Genomic DNA, 15469 nt, shown 5'->3' with positions numbered 1-15469 from the left:
CCCTTCTAGCTGAGCCCAATATCCAGCCCAGCCCATGCAGCCTTCTTCTTCACTTCTTCCTTCGCCTCTCACGATCATTAATCATTATCAGACAGTCTCACACCCACTCCGAAAGTCCCACACTTTGTCGCTCAATCTTCACACTTGTTTTGCTCCCCCAAAAGGCCAAAAGGTAATTTCCTACACGAGCTTTTCTTTTTCCGTAGTCTTATTTCTAATTCTTTGTAGTGGCTCGGATTTGTGCTGTATTGTGTTGTATGCGAAACTTCATCTCAAACTGCCCCTTTTGTGTTCGATAAATTGACGCACTGAGATAGCTTTTCAATTAGAAGATCACACCAACCCACCAACCATCATTGTAAAAAGAATCAACCTCTTGAAGCAAACTGAAATGGTCAACAAAAGTTTCGGGCGGGCAAGGTCGTATGTGCAGCGTATCAATTCACTCAAAAATGCTGACTCATCATCTGTCCTCAAGCTCTGCTATTCAATAAGGAACTTGTCCTCCCCCACAGCTTACACATTCTTTTTCTTTTTACTGTTGGTCATTTTTATCTCATTTATCTTTAGTTCGCATTTGACAAGGTGAGATTTCTAAATTGCAAAAGTGTCAACTCATGAGATTTTTACCAAGGGAACGCAAGTTGAGGTTGGCAGTGACGAAGACGGTTTTAATCGTACTTGGTTTGCTGCAACTATAGTGGAAGCTGTGGGGGAGGACAAGTTCCTTATTGAATACCAGAGCTTGAGGACAGAAGATGATTCAGCATTTTTGAGAGAAGAGATTGATACGCTGCACATACGACCTTGTATGCCCGAAACTGTTGTTGATCATTTCAGAGGTTGATGCTTTGTACAATGATGGTTGGTGGGTCGGTGTGATCTCAAACTGTGTTTGTTATACAAATTTCTATTCTCACATCGGAATTCGTTGACATTTACCGTTGTATAAAAACTTTGTGTTTGTGATTAATGAGTATGCGTAAAGTTCAAGGCTTTGTGCAATATAAAAGTTGTTGAAACAAGCATGGTATTTGGTTTTGGTAGCATTCAATTTGACGTACTGACTTACTAGTATTTTGGTTTGTGTCATTCACTCAAGTCAGTGTCATTCCCACTCTCAAATTTCCAAAGTTTAATTTGGCAACTGAATCAAGCTTTTACCAATTTTCAGTGGAACTTCCTAGGTGGGAAAGAAGCTTTAAATTGTAGCACAAAGTTATACAGATGGCATTGAGGCGCTTTTTAGGGTTTTCAGATGGCGAGCTGATGAGGTCGGATGCAAAACCTTGTTCCAGATTGATGAGACAGACTGCCGGTATTTTCAGTGTTGGCGGAGCATTGGGATTCTGGATCCTTTGTAGACTGCATTATGGTCTGTCCTACTTCTACTAGTTATGGTGTTGTTATTGTTGCTTCTGTTGTTCTTGTACATACACTTTCTCTATTCAATGCCATGATATGTGCCTGCTATGTTTGATTCTTGATCATTATGATCATATGCGAAGTTTAAGCCGAAAACAAATGTACTCATCCGTTCTAGTTGATGAACACAAAGCCATAGCTTATGTTGTTGCTTTTGTGCTCTTTCAGGACCCAGAATTACAGTTCCTAGGAGTCTTCGTTGGGCAGCATGTGGCGCAGTTTCTATGAGCTCAACCACTGCTTTGCTGGTTCGCTTATTTAGTCCGGAGTGCGAGCCCCAAAACATAGCTACTTATGACAAAGGAAATTAGCACTAAGTTCATGGAAGTTGTATTGCTATTCTAAGCGAGTTCGGTTGGGTTTGTTAATCGTCATATAGGAGTGATTCAAATATGGATATTTGGTTTTATGCTACATGTTTTTTCCTTGAAATGAATGCACCATTTGATTATGAAATAAACAGATTCATAAGATCTTTGCACCTTCCTAGTTCAACATGTTTCCAAACGATTGAGAAGATCAACAATTTTCTTAGAATAAAAAATCTTTGTTCCTGCCATTTTCATAGGAAACCCTTACAGCTGAACTTGTAAGATTTTTTCCTTCCAAAATGAGCAAATGCAAAAATGATTCTTGAGTGCCTGCGAAGGCTTGAACAATTTGTAAGTTTGGCAATTAAGAGGAAAAGGAAAAACCTTGGTCCTTCTATCTTGAAGGGGAACACCACTATAGACATATTGGATGGTATTGTCTTCATGTTTTGGCAAATTGGCATGGGAATTTCAGGTGCAAAACAATAGATCCCAATAGGCTAAGGTGCAAAACAAAAAATCGAAAGAAACAATATTAAAAAAAGACTCTTCAAATTAGGGTGGCAAAAGCTTTGCTTGTGAGTAATTGAGCTTTAAATATGTTTTACTTGTAAAAATACAATTTTACATTCCAAATGAGTTTCCTTTATTTTTGAAACGCCGCAGCAGACTGCTTCCTTCCCAAGATAAAAACTAGCCGTAAAGCCACGCTTTAGTGTTTTCCTTATTTTCCTTGCAGAACATTAGGGAAAACCCACCTTTCAAGTTTCAATCTCGCTGAGAAAAGAGAAAGCTTTAGCTACAAGGTAGCTAGCCATGGCGAGCGGGAAGTCGGTGATGGCTTTGATCAAAGCCCTGAAGCCCGCATTTCGCAACGGCAACAACAACGACAAGGTCGCCTTTGCCGTTCACTCTTTCTTCTTAGCTTCTGGCTACGAGCTCACCGCCACAGGTACCCCTGCCTTCAACCCCTCTGGCCTCACCTCTGCTTCCACAGGTACCTACCCTACTCTATAAAAGCAGTGTTCTTTCTGGAAATTAACGGATACAAGTTTCTCAAATTAATCGGTTTTGGTCTGTTTCTTTTTGGTTGCAGATGAAGTGGGTATTCAGGACTGGAACGAGCTTGACGACCAGTACGCCTTCATCTATGTGAAACCGGAAAAGGGTTCGAGGAAGGTGCTTGTGAAGTGTCTTGTAATGGAGGGAAAATTGCATGTTTATTATGCTTTGACTGATGGGTCTTCTAAGCATGTGGAACTTGAGTGAGTTTTTGTTGTCCTATAAGTCTCTGTGTCTCTGAGTAATTGGGTGATTTTTCATCAATTCTTGCTTGTTAATGGCGTTTGGGTGTTGTTTTTGTTAACCATTTGCAGTGTTGGCAACTATGTTGAGGAAAATGGAGGCGGCAATTACTCCAGACAGTTCAAGAATATGGAGATGCTAGTGACACGTCTGGAGTCTCTGCAGCATTTTAGGTATTTGGGTTTGGGTTTCATCTTGGATGGCATTTTGGTTATGTTTGTGGATTCTTTTTGTCACCCTGATACAAAACGAAATTTATGCCTACAAAGGGGACTTATCACTGCATTACTCATTATGGATTCTTTTTGTCGTTTTTGTTGTTGAAGTTCAGAAACAAGTGAGACTAACTGTGTGAGGAGGATCAAAATTGAATCTCATTCTGGTCCTGTTCCACAAACTCATATTTCAGGGTCTGCTCTCTCTCTCTCTGTCTCTCATGTGAAAATTGCAGTTTGTTTATATTTCCATACTAGTTCAGTTTCAGTCCGAGATGTTTTTTGTATGTCTATACATGCATAAATGTGATTCTAGCATGTTCATGTTTGAGAGTTGTTTCTATAATTTTATTGAGTCAAAAAGAATCAACAGCTTAGGTTGTAAGGCCTGAGAGGCTGAGACTGTTTGAAGTTTAATGGTTGGTGGTAGGTCCTTCCTTCTGCATTTGGTGGTAAAGTTAGTTACTAGTTTGATTATGTGGTGGAGGGTTTCACTGAGGGGTAGTGTGTAAGGTGGGTTCTTTTACCTAATTTTTTTCTTCCTCTCATGTCCCTAAGTGAATTGGGAAATAGATAGAATGGGAATTGGGTTGGGTTCAAACTATTGTTGCCTGGTTCCACCTCAGATAACTACCAGAATTCTATATATCTGTCACGTTTTCTTCTTTTCCCCAAGATTAGATTATAAGCATAGGCAACGCAGAAAAGAAAAATGCAGGTCTACAAGCCCTAGTATAAAACAGCTCGATGCTTGCACAGTGGCTCACTTTTATACATCCCACTCAATTCATTACATCTTTCTACAGACGCAAAAGAAAGGAGCTCCTTACTCTCTGTGAGGAGAAGGAAACTCCAGCTAACACCACCAATGTCGCCGTGGCCGGTTCTGTCAAAGTAATACTTTTATCATCTCTCCCCCATTGATAATCTATCATTGTCATCCATTTGTCTGCTCAAAAGTTTCGGAAAAATACTCCATCTCCTCACATTACATTCTTGCAAATTAATGTGTCAAGTTGAAAGACTTCAAAGAGGATAAAGTTTCTATGCAGCATGTGTACAGCATAAGGCGAGTGAAGCAGAAAATAGGTACAGGGTCAGATGAAGCAGATGGTCTTGGCATACTGATTGAGGACAAGAAAACGGATATTAAGGGTGAGTATAATTGCTTGCATTTTAGCTATTTTTATGTCCAAGAAATTCATTTTGTAGTTGCTTTTCAATGAACTTATTATTTGAATCTGATTGTGGTTTGATGTAGAGCCTCATTATGTTCCAGCTACTGCCCTCATGGCCGAGCCCGTCCCTGCTTCTAAGGCTGCTGACTCTGTGCCTGCAACCCAGTTCCATCATTTGTCAGATGAGATGCTACCATCACCTCTGAAGAAAATAAGTCCTCGCCATCTCCAAGATGGAGAAGTGTACCGAGGTTAGGCCCAAACTTTCTCTTGTATACCAAGGTGATAGTCTTAACTTAAGTCTAATTTACGGGGGAGAGGTAGATTTGAACTTGTGTACGAGGTGATGTTGATGCAAATATTTGTTGGATTCTTTAGGTGGTAAAAGGATGAGACGGTGATGCTATGTAGGAAAATAATCAAAGAAGAAAAGAGCCCAAAAGAAGCCTGAAACTTGAATGGACTAGTCTGAGGCTTTGCGCCCAAGTTTCACAACATGAAGACATAAATCTAGCCCATATTATCAAATTTCTATTTTTTTTTGGGTTTGTAGCCCATAGTTATTGAAGCTAATAATAATGTGACACGTGGCACACATCGCTGTTGTTGATTCCACGAAAACAAATTTGAGACCTAACAAAAACAAAACGCAAATCTTGGATGCAAGTCATTCTATAGTGAGGGTCTTATATATGTCTCTTAGGTGAGGTCCTATATCTTAACCGTTGGATCAATTTGATCTAACGACTTAAAAATAGAATCTCAACTAAAGGCCATATACCCTCACTATAGAATTCTTGGATGCAAATGATACCCCAACTAAACTACTAAAGACGAATAATGATATTGTCCTCATGTTTTGGCAAATTGACATTGGAATTTTCAGCTGCAAAACAATAAGACAAATATAAGACGACGGAATCAACAAAAATATAAATCCCAATTATCTTAAATTAGCAATGGTCCTGTATTAATTTGTTGCTTTTATTGACAATTTTGTAACACAAAATGTCAAATTAGTTGGCACGACAATGTTATCCATCATTCAAGCATGTAAATTGCGTAGGCGGTTCTATACACGGATGTGTATGTGTCTTTTATTGGTCTATTAGATTCAATGCATACAATGAGGAGTTAAATAGTTGATTTGGAACCTTACACACCAAAGGGATGATAACAATTTTAATGAGAGAACTTTGGTATAATGTGTTTTAGGTTGAGCAAACAAAAATCAAACTCATGCTCGTGTTTGTAACAGAAAAATTATTATATGATACTGGAGTAAAGACTACCCTTACGGCGATGCTCATAGACTCATAGTAACTGTCCTCTCCCTCATTGAAGAGTTTTATTCTCTCTCTAATGGGTCCTCTTAAAAAGTGATTTTCACACTGAGACTGAGAGGAGACCTATCACAGCAGAGAACAGAGAGTCAAGTGGTGAAATGGGTTGAATCCATAGCCATACTTTTTAAAAAAAGCAAAGAAATAAATAGTAAATTTCTGGTGGATTTGGAAATCAAGACAGAAAATCACTGTAGTGAAGGAAAAAGAAATTGTAGGTGGGAAATCACGTGCATATCACGTGGGAGAAACCAGACAAATGGAAATGGTCAGCTGAGTCATTTAGCGTGTCTTATTTGGCGCCACCTGACTAGTTAATTCAGTTAATGGCACATCCAATGAGCCCCACTTGTCCTATTTCATTTCACCCCCAAAATTAATCTTCAATTAAATGGAAATTAATTAATTTCTTTCCTGCCCCTCTCTCTCTCCCAAAGGCTCTGACCAATCACACACCACCACACTCACTCCCCCCCACATACACTCTCTCCTCCTCTCTCTCTCCTTTTTCTCATTCCATGCTCATCTTCAGCTGCAGCTTCATCATCACCCCCTTCAAACCCTAACCCTCCAAACCCGAATTCCCCATGGCCTCCTCCCCTAACCACCACCATAACCACACTCCCAACGGGGACAGCAAAACCCACCTACCCAAAAAGCCCAAACTCTCCCCTGCTTTCATCACAGCCTCTGAAATCGCCTCCGAATTTTCTCACCATGACCCCAATATCGCCCGAATCAACAATGGAAGCTTCGGCAGCTGCCCGGCCTCCGTTATCGAAGCTCAGAGACGATGGCAGCTCAAGTACCTGGCCCAGCCTGACCATTTCTACTTCAACGAGCTCAAGAAGGGAATTCACCAATCCAGAACCATCATCAAGGACCTCATCAATGCCGACCATGTCGAAGAGGTCTCAATCGTCGACAACGCCACCACTGCAGCCGCCATAGTGCTTCAACAGGCCGCTTGGGGATTTTCAGAGAGCAAATTTGACAAAGGAGATGCTGTGGTTATGCTTCATTATGCTTATGGTGCTGTGAAGAAGTCGATTGAGGCCTACATAAGTCGTGCTGGTGGGTATGTGATTGAAGTCCCTTTGCCTTTTCCTTTGACCTCTAATGATGAGATTATCACTGAATTTAAGAAAGCTTTGGAGAAAGGGAAGGCCAATGGTAGGAGGGTTAGGCTAGCTGTGATTGATCATATTACTTCAATGCCTTGTGTGGTTATACCTGTTCAAGAATTGGTTAAGATTTGTAGGGAAGAGGGAGTTGACCAGGTTTTTGTAGATGCTGCTCATAGTATTGGGTGTACTGATGTTGATATGAAGCTAATTGGGGCTGATTATTATACTAGTAATTTGCATAAGTGGTTTTTTTGCCCGCCGGCTATTGCGTTTTTGTATTGTAGGAAGTCCCCCAAGTGTCCAGAGCTGCACCATCCTGTTGTTTCTCATGAGTATGGTAATGGGTTGGCCATAGAAAGTGCTTGGATTGGGACTAGGGATTACAGTCCACAATTGGTTGTTCCTTCGGTTTTGGATTTTGTCAATAGGTTTGAAGGTGGTATTGAGGGCATCAGAAAGAGGAACCATGAGACTGTTGTTGAGATGGGGAACATGTTGGCCAAGGCATGGGGAACACATCTAGGGTGCCCCCCGGAGATGTGCGCCAGCATGATCATGATTGGATTACCGGCTTGTTTGGGGATTTCAAGTGAGAAGGATACTCAAAAGATAAGGACACATTTGAGGGAGAATTTTGGTGTTGAAGTCCCAATATATTTCCGAGCACCCAAGAATGGGGAGGTTCAGTCAATAACTGGGTATTGTCGAATTTCTCATCAAGTCTACAACAAAGTTGACGACTATTACAAGTTCAGAGACGCAATTAATCAACTTGTTTCCGAAGGGTTCACTTGTGCTTTACTTTCTAACTGATGAGGTATGCTCTGCTTTCAAGCATTTTAATTGTTTTGAAGTAAGAAATACTAAGGAGTGTAATTTCTTTGTTGTTTGGCTTTCCAATATGAAGATCCATATCCTTTCCATTTTCCCTTTTGCATCAAGAATCAGGTTCTCCCTGTCTTATACTGAGATTGAAATGCTAGTTAAATATTGTGATGAACCCAAGTGGTCTTACTACCATTTCCAGAAGTGCAATTATAGTTAGCTGGTGTTTCTTGCTTTGGTAGTCAGTATATTTGTGTCTATTGGCTATGGTGGTAGATAATGAGGTGATTTGTTTAGAACTTAGAAGATGTTTATTTGCAGGGCAAAATTAATGTCGTATGACGATTGTTAGCTATCAAATATGAGGCTTATTGCTTAACAATTCTCTTCTGGATAACTTGTATCCCTAGAATTGCCCTATGTGTGCTTGCAGTTTATGATATGCAAGGAGGAGCTTTATTTGTATTATTTGGTACCTCTAAGAGGCTTGCTTGGGTGAGCCATTTTGAGTACACCCAGTGATTGGAGATTTTCTCTGGAAATTTGTGCAGTATTTTGTGAATGTGTGTTAATTACTTTTAAGTTGTTTTTGACATGCAACTTTCTGTATATTTGTAGTCTGACAAAGCACTGAAGAAGTTCTTCTGATGAATAACATCCATGGTTATCTGCCTCGCCTCAGTAGTTGCAATGGTTTCAATGGTTTCGGTACCATTAAATCCTAAAATTAGTAGAAAATAGACTGCTGGGTGCATGTATCAAAGCAGAAACAATTTTCTTCATGGATTTTGGTGTTTTGGATTCCTGGAGATGTTAACTGTCTGTTGAACGCTGTCAGAGTTGTTGTTGTTGTTGTTGTTGTAAATGTTTAATGACTATTTGTCATCATTTGCATGCTTATTTAACTCTTACATAGTTTCCATTTAAGACAAACTTAGTATCTGTTGCATCAATGTTTATTGTGGTAAGAGTAAGACCTGCCAGCTTATATTGCCAATTGCAATTGCCTTGTCATGGATCATCAACTAGGGATTGTTAGTTGTCTGATTTCTTTTGTTTTTGTTTTTTTTTTTCAATATAGCATTTGCACAGTTGTCTCCTGCAAATTATTGTAACACTTCATGACTATTCTTTAGTTAGGGCATGTTGCAACTATCTGAGGGGGATATTTTTATGTAAATATGGCTACTGGATGTACTGAAATTTTGCACCTTGAGAAGACTTGATTGGAGGAGATTGTATCCACCATGGACCACCCCCCCTACCATCCATATGCTGGATCTGAAAAGAATTGTTTTTTAAAATGTTAATATTGAAAAGGCAAGACAAAGAAGCGACTGGTCTCCAGATTCTCCACTATTCTGCCATCAGTTTTTGGCCATCTTGATTTTATTCTGATTTCTTGTGTTTTTTGGTTTGATCATATTCATATTCCTCTGGATTCTTCTCATTCATATTCGTCTTTTATATTCAATTGTTAACGGGGTTTTGAATTTGAAATCTTTGCTGGGTCGTTCTAGGATTTATTCTTATTCCCCACATTTCATTTTCAGCTACATCCACCGGCGGCTGGCGCAGCTATTTAAGAAAGCAAATGTTTTATCTCAAAATTTGCAGCCTATTCAAAATTCATAGGCCTTTTCGTAAGTTTGAAGCAAGCATTCTTAGTAGATATATGAGTTGAGTAGGCCAATCCTATGCGGGCTCTTTTAGTCTCTTACGCTTCATGATACCATTAGATGAAGCAACCTTTGACAAACATGACTAGACAGACAATTTTAATTTTTATGATTATTCTTATCAAGAAAAAAAATTGTTAACCCCACCCGAATTATCCATTATTATAAAGAGGTACGTTACGGTCAGTCGTCCACCACGTGACTCATATTCCATTCCATTATCTAGCACCAAAGCCCCTACCATTTCATTATCGCCAGACATCTAATAATTTGAGAACATTCTTAGGACTAGGATTAATAATCACCATGAATCATGATGATTTACTCGTGACTCATTCGGCATGTCATTTCTGCAAAAGAAAACGTTGAAGAGTGATGAAGCGAAAATCAAACGGCTTTTGTACTAATTGAATCAAACAGGGACAAGACAAGAAGAAGAAGAATTCTTTTTCTCACCCCATGAATGCGACCCCATGTTTATCTATCCAACGCAAACACCACGAATATGGAAACCTTGTCTCCATCGACACCCACACAACAAAATAGAACATGTTATATTATCCACCGCCATTATTTTCGTGAAGTAATATATTTGTGTCCTGTGATGGATTAGTTTGAAAAGACAACATTGCACGCATATTCTCAAACTCAAACAACACACATGTTTGAAATTTCCCATTCAAACCCACTTAATAATAAAGACAAGTGAGTTTGGTGATTGGTCTTTGTCATGAGTCATGACAACCATTGATACATCACGAGCTCAGCAGCAGAGGAACCTATCTACCATACAATTTTTAAAATTTTATTTAATTTTATATAAGCGATAGTCTAAATTACTCTAAATTAAATTAATCTACGAAAAAAGGAGATTCAAACTTAATTGCAAGTCGCAGACGCAAACTCTTTTTTTAATATGCTGACATGCATATTTATAAATTACTAAAATAATGTTTTTCTTGCCACAAAGGCGAACCTATCACTTGTCGAGATTAATAAAATTCATGATTCTTAAGTCCAACTCCATGCATAATAGCCAAATTCAAGCCACATTCAAAAACATGATAAGATTGAAGATGACTTGAGTTTAAACATCTGACAATTCATATAGTAAGCAAAACTAAGACTTGCTTCTGCTGTCCTAAATCTTCAGATAAGATTAAGATTCCATTCAAATCAACGCAATCATCTAATATCACATATAAAGCAAGTGATTTTGTTCCTAGCTCTCTCGTCTAAGTTTTTTTTCTTCTCCTTTTTGGGCAAAAGCTCTCTTGTATAAGTTGAACAATGACCAGGAATGCGGGATCATCCACGCAAGAAAACCACTTTCGACAACGGCTAAGGGTACTTATTAAGAATCATGTTTACTTAATTCTTGCCTTACCAATACATTTAGCTCTGATCCTCATTTGCTAATGTTTTTGTTGTGCATGCATGGTTGTGTTTTGAGTGACGCAGGTCATTGCCGAGAAGATTGTTATATTTTGCCGTTACTATGTTCCAATTATTGTTCTTCTTCCTTATCGAACCCTCCAATTCTTCTACCAAAGCAAAACCCAAGTTCCCATTGAGCCAAACCACTCTTCTTCCTTCATCACAGACTCCGAAATCCAATCCGAATTTGCTCACCATGCTCCTGGTGTTGCCATGATGAACAATGGCAGCTTTGGTAGCTGCCCTGCTTCTGTCATCTCTGCCTTGCATCAATGGCAGCTCAAAATGCTCCGCCAGCCGAGCCATTTCCTTTTGAATGAGCTCAAGAACAGGATACTTGAATCAAGAACCATAATTAAAGACCTTATCAACGCAGAAGATGTGGATGAAGTCTCCATTGTAGACAACATCTCCACTGCTGCTGCCATCGTCCTGCAGCAAACAGCATGGGCCTTTGCTGAAGGGAAATTCAACAAAGGGGATGCTGTCATTATGTTTAGCTGCACTTATGGTGCGGTGAAGAACTCAATCGAGGCCTACTTTTCACGTGCTGGTGGGTCCGTTATCGAAGTTCCATTTAACTTTCCATTGAATTCCAATGAAGAAATCGTAAGTGAATTTAGGAAAGCATTGGAGAAAGAAAAGGGAAATGGTAGGAGAGTGAGATTGGCTGTGATTGATCATGTTACATGTGTGCCAAGTGTTGTAATGCCAGTTAAGCAATTGGTTAAAATCTGTAGGGAAGAAGGTGTTGAACAAGTGTTCATAGATGCAGCTCATGCTGTTGGGAGCGTAGATGTTGATATGCAAGAAATTGGGGCAGATTTTTACGCTAGTACTTTGTATAAGTGGTTCTTCTGCCCACCTGTTGTTTCATTTCTGTATTGTAGGAAATCAGCTACACATTCAGATTTGCAATTGCATCACCCTATTGTATCTCATAGGTATGGTAAGGGGTTGGCTGAAGAAAGTTTTTGGGTAGGGACAAGGGATTATAGTCCATATCTGGTGCTTCCTTCGGTTATGGAGTTCGTTAACAGGTTCAAAGGCGGTCTTAAGGGAATCATAAAAATGAATCATGATGCTGTTGTTGAGATGGGGAAGATGTTGGCAGAAGCTTGGGGAACCAATCTAGGTTGTCCTCCTGATATGTGCGCTAGCATGATCATGGTAGGGTTACCAGCTTGTTTGGGGATTTCAAGTGATGAAGATGCTATGAAGTTACGGCCACATTTATGTGACAAATTTGGTGTTGAAGTCAGAATACATTATCAAGCTCCCAAAGATGGAGAGGTTGGATCAACAACGGGGTATGTTCGAATTTGTCATCAGATTTACAACAAAGTTGATGACTATTACAAGCTCAGAGATGCAATTAATCAACTAGTTCGTGACGGATTCACTTGCGCTCTTGAGGTATGTATATGCTCTGCCTTCATCCGGTTTATTGGTTTGTGAGCTAGACATACTAGACACTGCAACTTGCTAAATTTGGTTTGCTTACTTGTTATTGACATGGGATTTTATGTTATTCTGTAGATCAATGAGGCCTGAAGTCTGTTCGATGAAAAAAAGAAGCTATATGGTCCTGTATCCTGCATACTTTGCTAGTTGTGCAATGGATTTTGTACCATTAACTTCTGAAGTGCTCCTAAGCAAACAAGTATATATATAGAGAAGTTCATGAATTTTCGGTTTGATAAGCAGAAAAGTTCATGTATGAATACATTAACAATTATCTGTCGGTTTGGTTGTGATTCGCAGAGATTAGGACTCAATTTGAACACAGCACCTCATGCAATCAGTTTGACAATAAGTGAAACACAATGTGAGCTTGAACAACCAACAAGACTTTACCTAAAAGCACTTGCACTCTTTCTCCTTTGCAGTTTTATAATAAGCAATTGTAACTGATGCATTCCTTAAAAGGCCTTCAATTATTTACTCTTCATCTTTCTAATATAGTGTGTTAAACTGTCTCTTTGAGCTCAGTGATTTAATCCCAGAACTTTTAAGTTACCGTGCTCACTTGAACTATGTGAGTGTTACTACAAATGGTATCAGTTCAGCTATAGGCTGCATTTGTTAATAAGCTGATATATTTAATAAAGTGATGTTTTTCTTGCCACAAAGGCAAACCTAAGTCCATGGTTTTCTTGAATTCCATTTCCCATGCATAATTTCCAGCACATCACATGTAGATAGCCAGATTCAAAAGCATGAAAATATGGAAGCTGACTTTAGATTAATACACCAAACTTTATAAGATTGTCTTTTAGTGACCCAAATCTTAATATCAACGTCATAATCTTTTATTTTTCTACCTAATCAATTTAAACCTCCCTAATGTCATATATAAAACAAGTGATTTTGGTCGTAGCTCTCTTGTCTTTTGTAGTCAAGACAAGCATTGAGACATATCAAGACGTCCGCAAGGATATTACAAATTAATAAGTTGAACAATGACTATGAATGAGAGATCATTAACGCAAGAAAATCATCATGTTCAATTAATTCTTGCCTCGACAATACAATCGGCGCTGATCATGGCTAAAAAGATTATTATGTTTTGCCGCTACTATGTTCCACCTATTCTTCTCCTTCCTTATCAAACCCTCCAATTCCTCTACCCCAAGCTTTCAGTTCAAGTCTCAAGGGCCTCTAACCACCATTTCCACAACCTCAAGGCTGATGAAATCCAAACCCATGTTCCCATTGAGCCAAAACTCTCTTCTTCCTTCATCACAGACTCCGAAATTCAATATGAATTTGCTCACCATGCTCCTGGTGTTGCCAGGATGAACAATGGCAGCTTTGGTTGCTGCCCTGCTTCTATCATCTCTGACTTGCATCAATGGCAGCTCAAATTGCTCCGCCAGCCAGACCATTTCTACCTGAATGAGCTCCAGAACAGGATACTCGAATCAAGAACCATAGTTAAAGACCTTATCAATGCAGAAGATGTGGATGAAGTCTCCATTGTAGACAATGTCTCCACTGCTGTTGCCATAGTCCTGCAGCAGACGGCATGGGCCTTTGCTGAAAGGAAATTCAACCAAGGGGATGCTGTCATTATGTTCCACTGTGCTTACGGCGCGGTGAAGAACTCAATCAAGGCCTACTTTCTGCGTGCTGGTGGGTATGCTATCGAAGTTCCATTTAAATTTCCGCTGAATTCCAATGAAGAAATCATAGGTGAATTTAGGAAAGCATTGGAGAGAGAAAAGGGTAATGGTAGGAGAGTGAGATTAGCTGTGATTGATCATGTCACATGCATGCCAAGTGTTGTAATGCCAGTTAAGCATTTGGTCAAAATTTGTAGGGAAGAAGGTGTTGAACAAGTTTTAATAGATGCAGCTCATGCTGTTGGGTGCATAGATGTTGATATGCAAGAAATTGGGGCAGATTTTTATACTAGCAATTTGTATAAGTGGTTCTTTTGCCCACCTGCAGTTGCATTTCTGTATTGTAGGAAGTTAGTGACAAATTCAGATTTGCAATTGCATCACCCTGTGGTGTCTCATGAGTATGGCAATGGGCTAGCTAAAGAAACTGGTTGGATTGGGACAAGGGATTACAGTCCCTATCTGGTGCTTCCTTCAGTTATGGAGTTTGTCAATAGGTTTGAAGGCGGTGTTGAGGGGATCAGAAAAATGAATCATGATGCTGTTGTTGAGATGGGGAAGATGTTGGCAGAAGCTTGGGGAACCAATCTAGGCTGTCCTCCTGATATGTGTGCTAGCATGATCATGGTTGGTTTGCCAGCTTGTTTGGGGATTTCAAGTGATGATGATGCTATAAAGTTATGGGCACATTTATGCAAGAAATTTGGTGTTGAAGTCAAGATACATTATCAAGCTCCCAAAGATGCAGAGGTTGCGCCAACAACGGGGTATGTTCGAATTTGTCATCAGATTTACAACAAAGTTGATGACTATTACAGGCTCAGAGATGCAATTAATCAACTCGTTCATGACGGTTTCACTTGCGCTCTTGAGGTATATATATGCTCTGCCTTCATCCACTTTATTGGTTTATAAGCTAGACATACTACACACTGCAGTTTCCTGAATTTGGTTTGCTAACTTGTCATTGACATGGGATTTTATGTTGATCTGCAGATCAATGAGGCCTGAAGAAGTCCGTTCGATGAATAAAAGGAGCTGTAGTTCTCTGCGTCCTACATCCTTTGCTAGCTGCAATGGTTTTGGTACCATTAAGTCCTAAAGTCCTCCTTCCGAGGCAAAAAAGCTATACAGAAAGTTCATGAACATTTCATTTTTCTTTTTTCGGTTTGATATATAGAAAACTTCATGTATGAATACATAAACAATTTTCTGTCAGCTTCAAGGAATGTAATTTCCAGATATGTTTACTGACCAATGGGCTCCACTTGAGAATCTGTGAAACCCAAAAACTTAAACAACCAACAAGATAAACCTAAAAATACTTGCCCTTTACACTTTCTCCCTTACATTTTATAAAAAGCAATTCTAACCCTTAAAGGCGTTCAAATAATTAATCTTCAGCTTTATCATATAGTGTTAAACTGTCAACTTTATAAGTTGGTGAGCACACCAAGAAGTGGGTCAGCATTTGTAATGAATATAGCTTAACGAGTGCT

At 39.3% G+C, this 15469-nt stretch overlaps 5 protein-coding genes across 9 annotated transcripts; all 5 read left to right on the top strand.

Annotated features, from left to right (window-relative positions):
- On the top strand, nucleotides 1-1906 carry LOC110770579 (uncharacterized). The gene is made up of 3 exons (XM_021974744.2): nucleotides 1-172; nucleotides 1175-1375; nucleotides 1594-1906. Exons 2-3 carry the CDS (start codon nucleotides 1228-1230, stop codon nucleotides 1734-1736), a joined length of 291 nt encoding a protein of 96 aa, XP_021830436.1. The 5' UTR covers nucleotides 1-172; nucleotides 1175-1227; the 3' UTR covers nucleotides 1737-1906.
- Nucleotides 1907-2055: 149 nt separating this feature from the next.
- Nucleotides 2056-5059, top strand: LOC110770577 (putative proteasome inhibitor). Of its 5 annotated transcripts, none has more exons than XM_021974738.2 (8): nucleotides 2056-2733; nucleotides 2833-3001; nucleotides 3113-3214; nucleotides 3368-3451; nucleotides 4063-4150; nucleotides 4273-4411; nucleotides 4536-4685; nucleotides 4813-5059. In XM_021974738.2, exons 1-8 carry the CDS (start codon nucleotides 2553-2555, stop codon nucleotides 4833-4835), a joined length of 936 nt encoding a protein of 311 aa, XP_021830430.1. In that variant the 5' UTR covers nucleotides 2056-2552; the 3' UTR covers nucleotides 4836-5059. The 5 variants fall into 5 exon arrangements, with proteins under 5 accessions (XP_021830430.1, XP_088110158.1, XP_021830429.1 ...); XM_088254032.1 differs by having other exon boundaries at nucleotides 2068-2733; nucleotides 4309-4411; XM_021974737.2 differs by having other exon boundaries at nucleotides 2069-2733; nucleotides 4518-4716.
- Nucleotides 5060-6196: 1137 nt separating this feature from the next.
- On the top strand, nucleotides 6197-8617 carry LOC110770576 (putative L-cysteine desulfhydrase, chloroplastic). The gene is made up of 2 exons (XM_021974734.2): nucleotides 6197-7721; nucleotides 8348-8617. The coding sequence occupies exon 1, from the start codon at nucleotides 6365-6367 to the stop codon at nucleotides 7715-7717; it is 1353 nt and encodes a 450-aa protein (XP_021830426.1). The 5' UTR covers nucleotides 6197-6364; the 3' UTR covers nucleotides 7718-7721; nucleotides 8348-8617.
- Nucleotides 8618-10469: 1852 nt separating this feature from the next.
- On the top strand, nucleotides 10470-12824 carry LOC110770603 (putative L-cysteine desulfhydrase, chloroplastic). Its single transcript, XM_021974777.2, has 3 exons — nucleotides 10470-10755; nucleotides 10870-12261; nucleotides 12385-12824. The coding sequence occupies exons 1-3, from the start codon at nucleotides 10699-10701 to the stop codon at nucleotides 12397-12399; spliced, it is 1464 nt and encodes a 487-aa protein (XP_021830469.2). The 5' UTR covers nucleotides 10470-10698; the 3' UTR covers nucleotides 12400-12824.
- Nucleotides 12825-13243: 419 nt separating this feature from the next.
- Nucleotides 13244-15245, top strand: LOC110770601 (putative L-cysteine desulfhydrase, chloroplastic). The gene is made up of 2 exons (XM_021974775.2): nucleotides 13244-14843; nucleotides 14967-15245. The coding sequence occupies exons 1-2, from the start codon at nucleotides 13308-13310 to the stop codon at nucleotides 14979-14981; spliced, it is 1551 nt and encodes a 516-aa protein (XP_021830467.2). The 5' UTR covers nucleotides 13244-13307; the 3' UTR covers nucleotides 14982-15245.
- The last annotated feature ends 224 nt before the right edge of the window (nucleotides 15246-15469 follow it).

The sequence above is a fragment of the Prunus avium genome, chromosome 6, assembly GCF_965620075.1.
Source record: "Prunus avium chromosome 6, drPruAviu1.hap1.1, whole genome shotgun sequence".
NCBI classification, from domain to species: Eukaryota; Viridiplantae; Streptophyta; class Magnoliopsida; order Rosales; family Rosaceae; genus Prunus; species Prunus avium.
This window is presented reverse-complemented; position numbering and strand designations above follow the sequence as displayed.

Coding starts and splice junctions, on each gene's coding strand:
- LOC110770603 (XM_021974777.2), top strand. CDS start 10,699: ATGACCAGGAATGCGGGATCATCCACGCAAGAAAACCACTTTCGACAA. Junction 10,756..10,869: donor ACTTTCGACAACGGCTAAGG/GTACTTATTAAG, acceptor TGAGTGACGCAG/GTCATTGCCGAGAAGATTGT.
- LOC110770577 (XM_021974736.2), top strand. CDS start 2,553: ATGGCGAGCGGGAAGTCGGTGATGGCTTTGATCAAAGCCCTGAAGCCC. Junction 2,734..2,832: donor CCTCACCTCTGCTTCCACAG/GTACCTACCCTA, acceptor TTTTGGTTGCAG/ATGAAGTGGGTATTCAGGAC. Junction 3,215..3,367: donor GAGTCTCTGCAGCATTTTAG/GTATTTGGGTTT, acceptor TTGTTGTTGAAG/TTCAGAAACAAGTGAGACTA.
- LOC110770579 (XM_021974744.2), top strand. CDS start 1,228: ATGGCATTGAGGCGCTTTTTAGGGTTTTCAGATGGCGAGCTGATGAGG. Junction 1,376..1,593: donor CCTTTGTAGACTGCATTATG/GTCTGTCCTACT, acceptor GTGCTCTTTCAG/GACCCAGAATTACAGTTCCT.
- LOC110770601 (XM_021974775.2), top strand. CDS start 13,308: ATGACTATGAATGAGAGATCATTAACGCAAGAAAATCATCATGTTCAA.
- LOC110770576 (XM_021974734.2), top strand. CDS start 6,365: ATGGCCTCCTCCCCTAACCACCACCATAACCACACTCCCAACGGGGAC.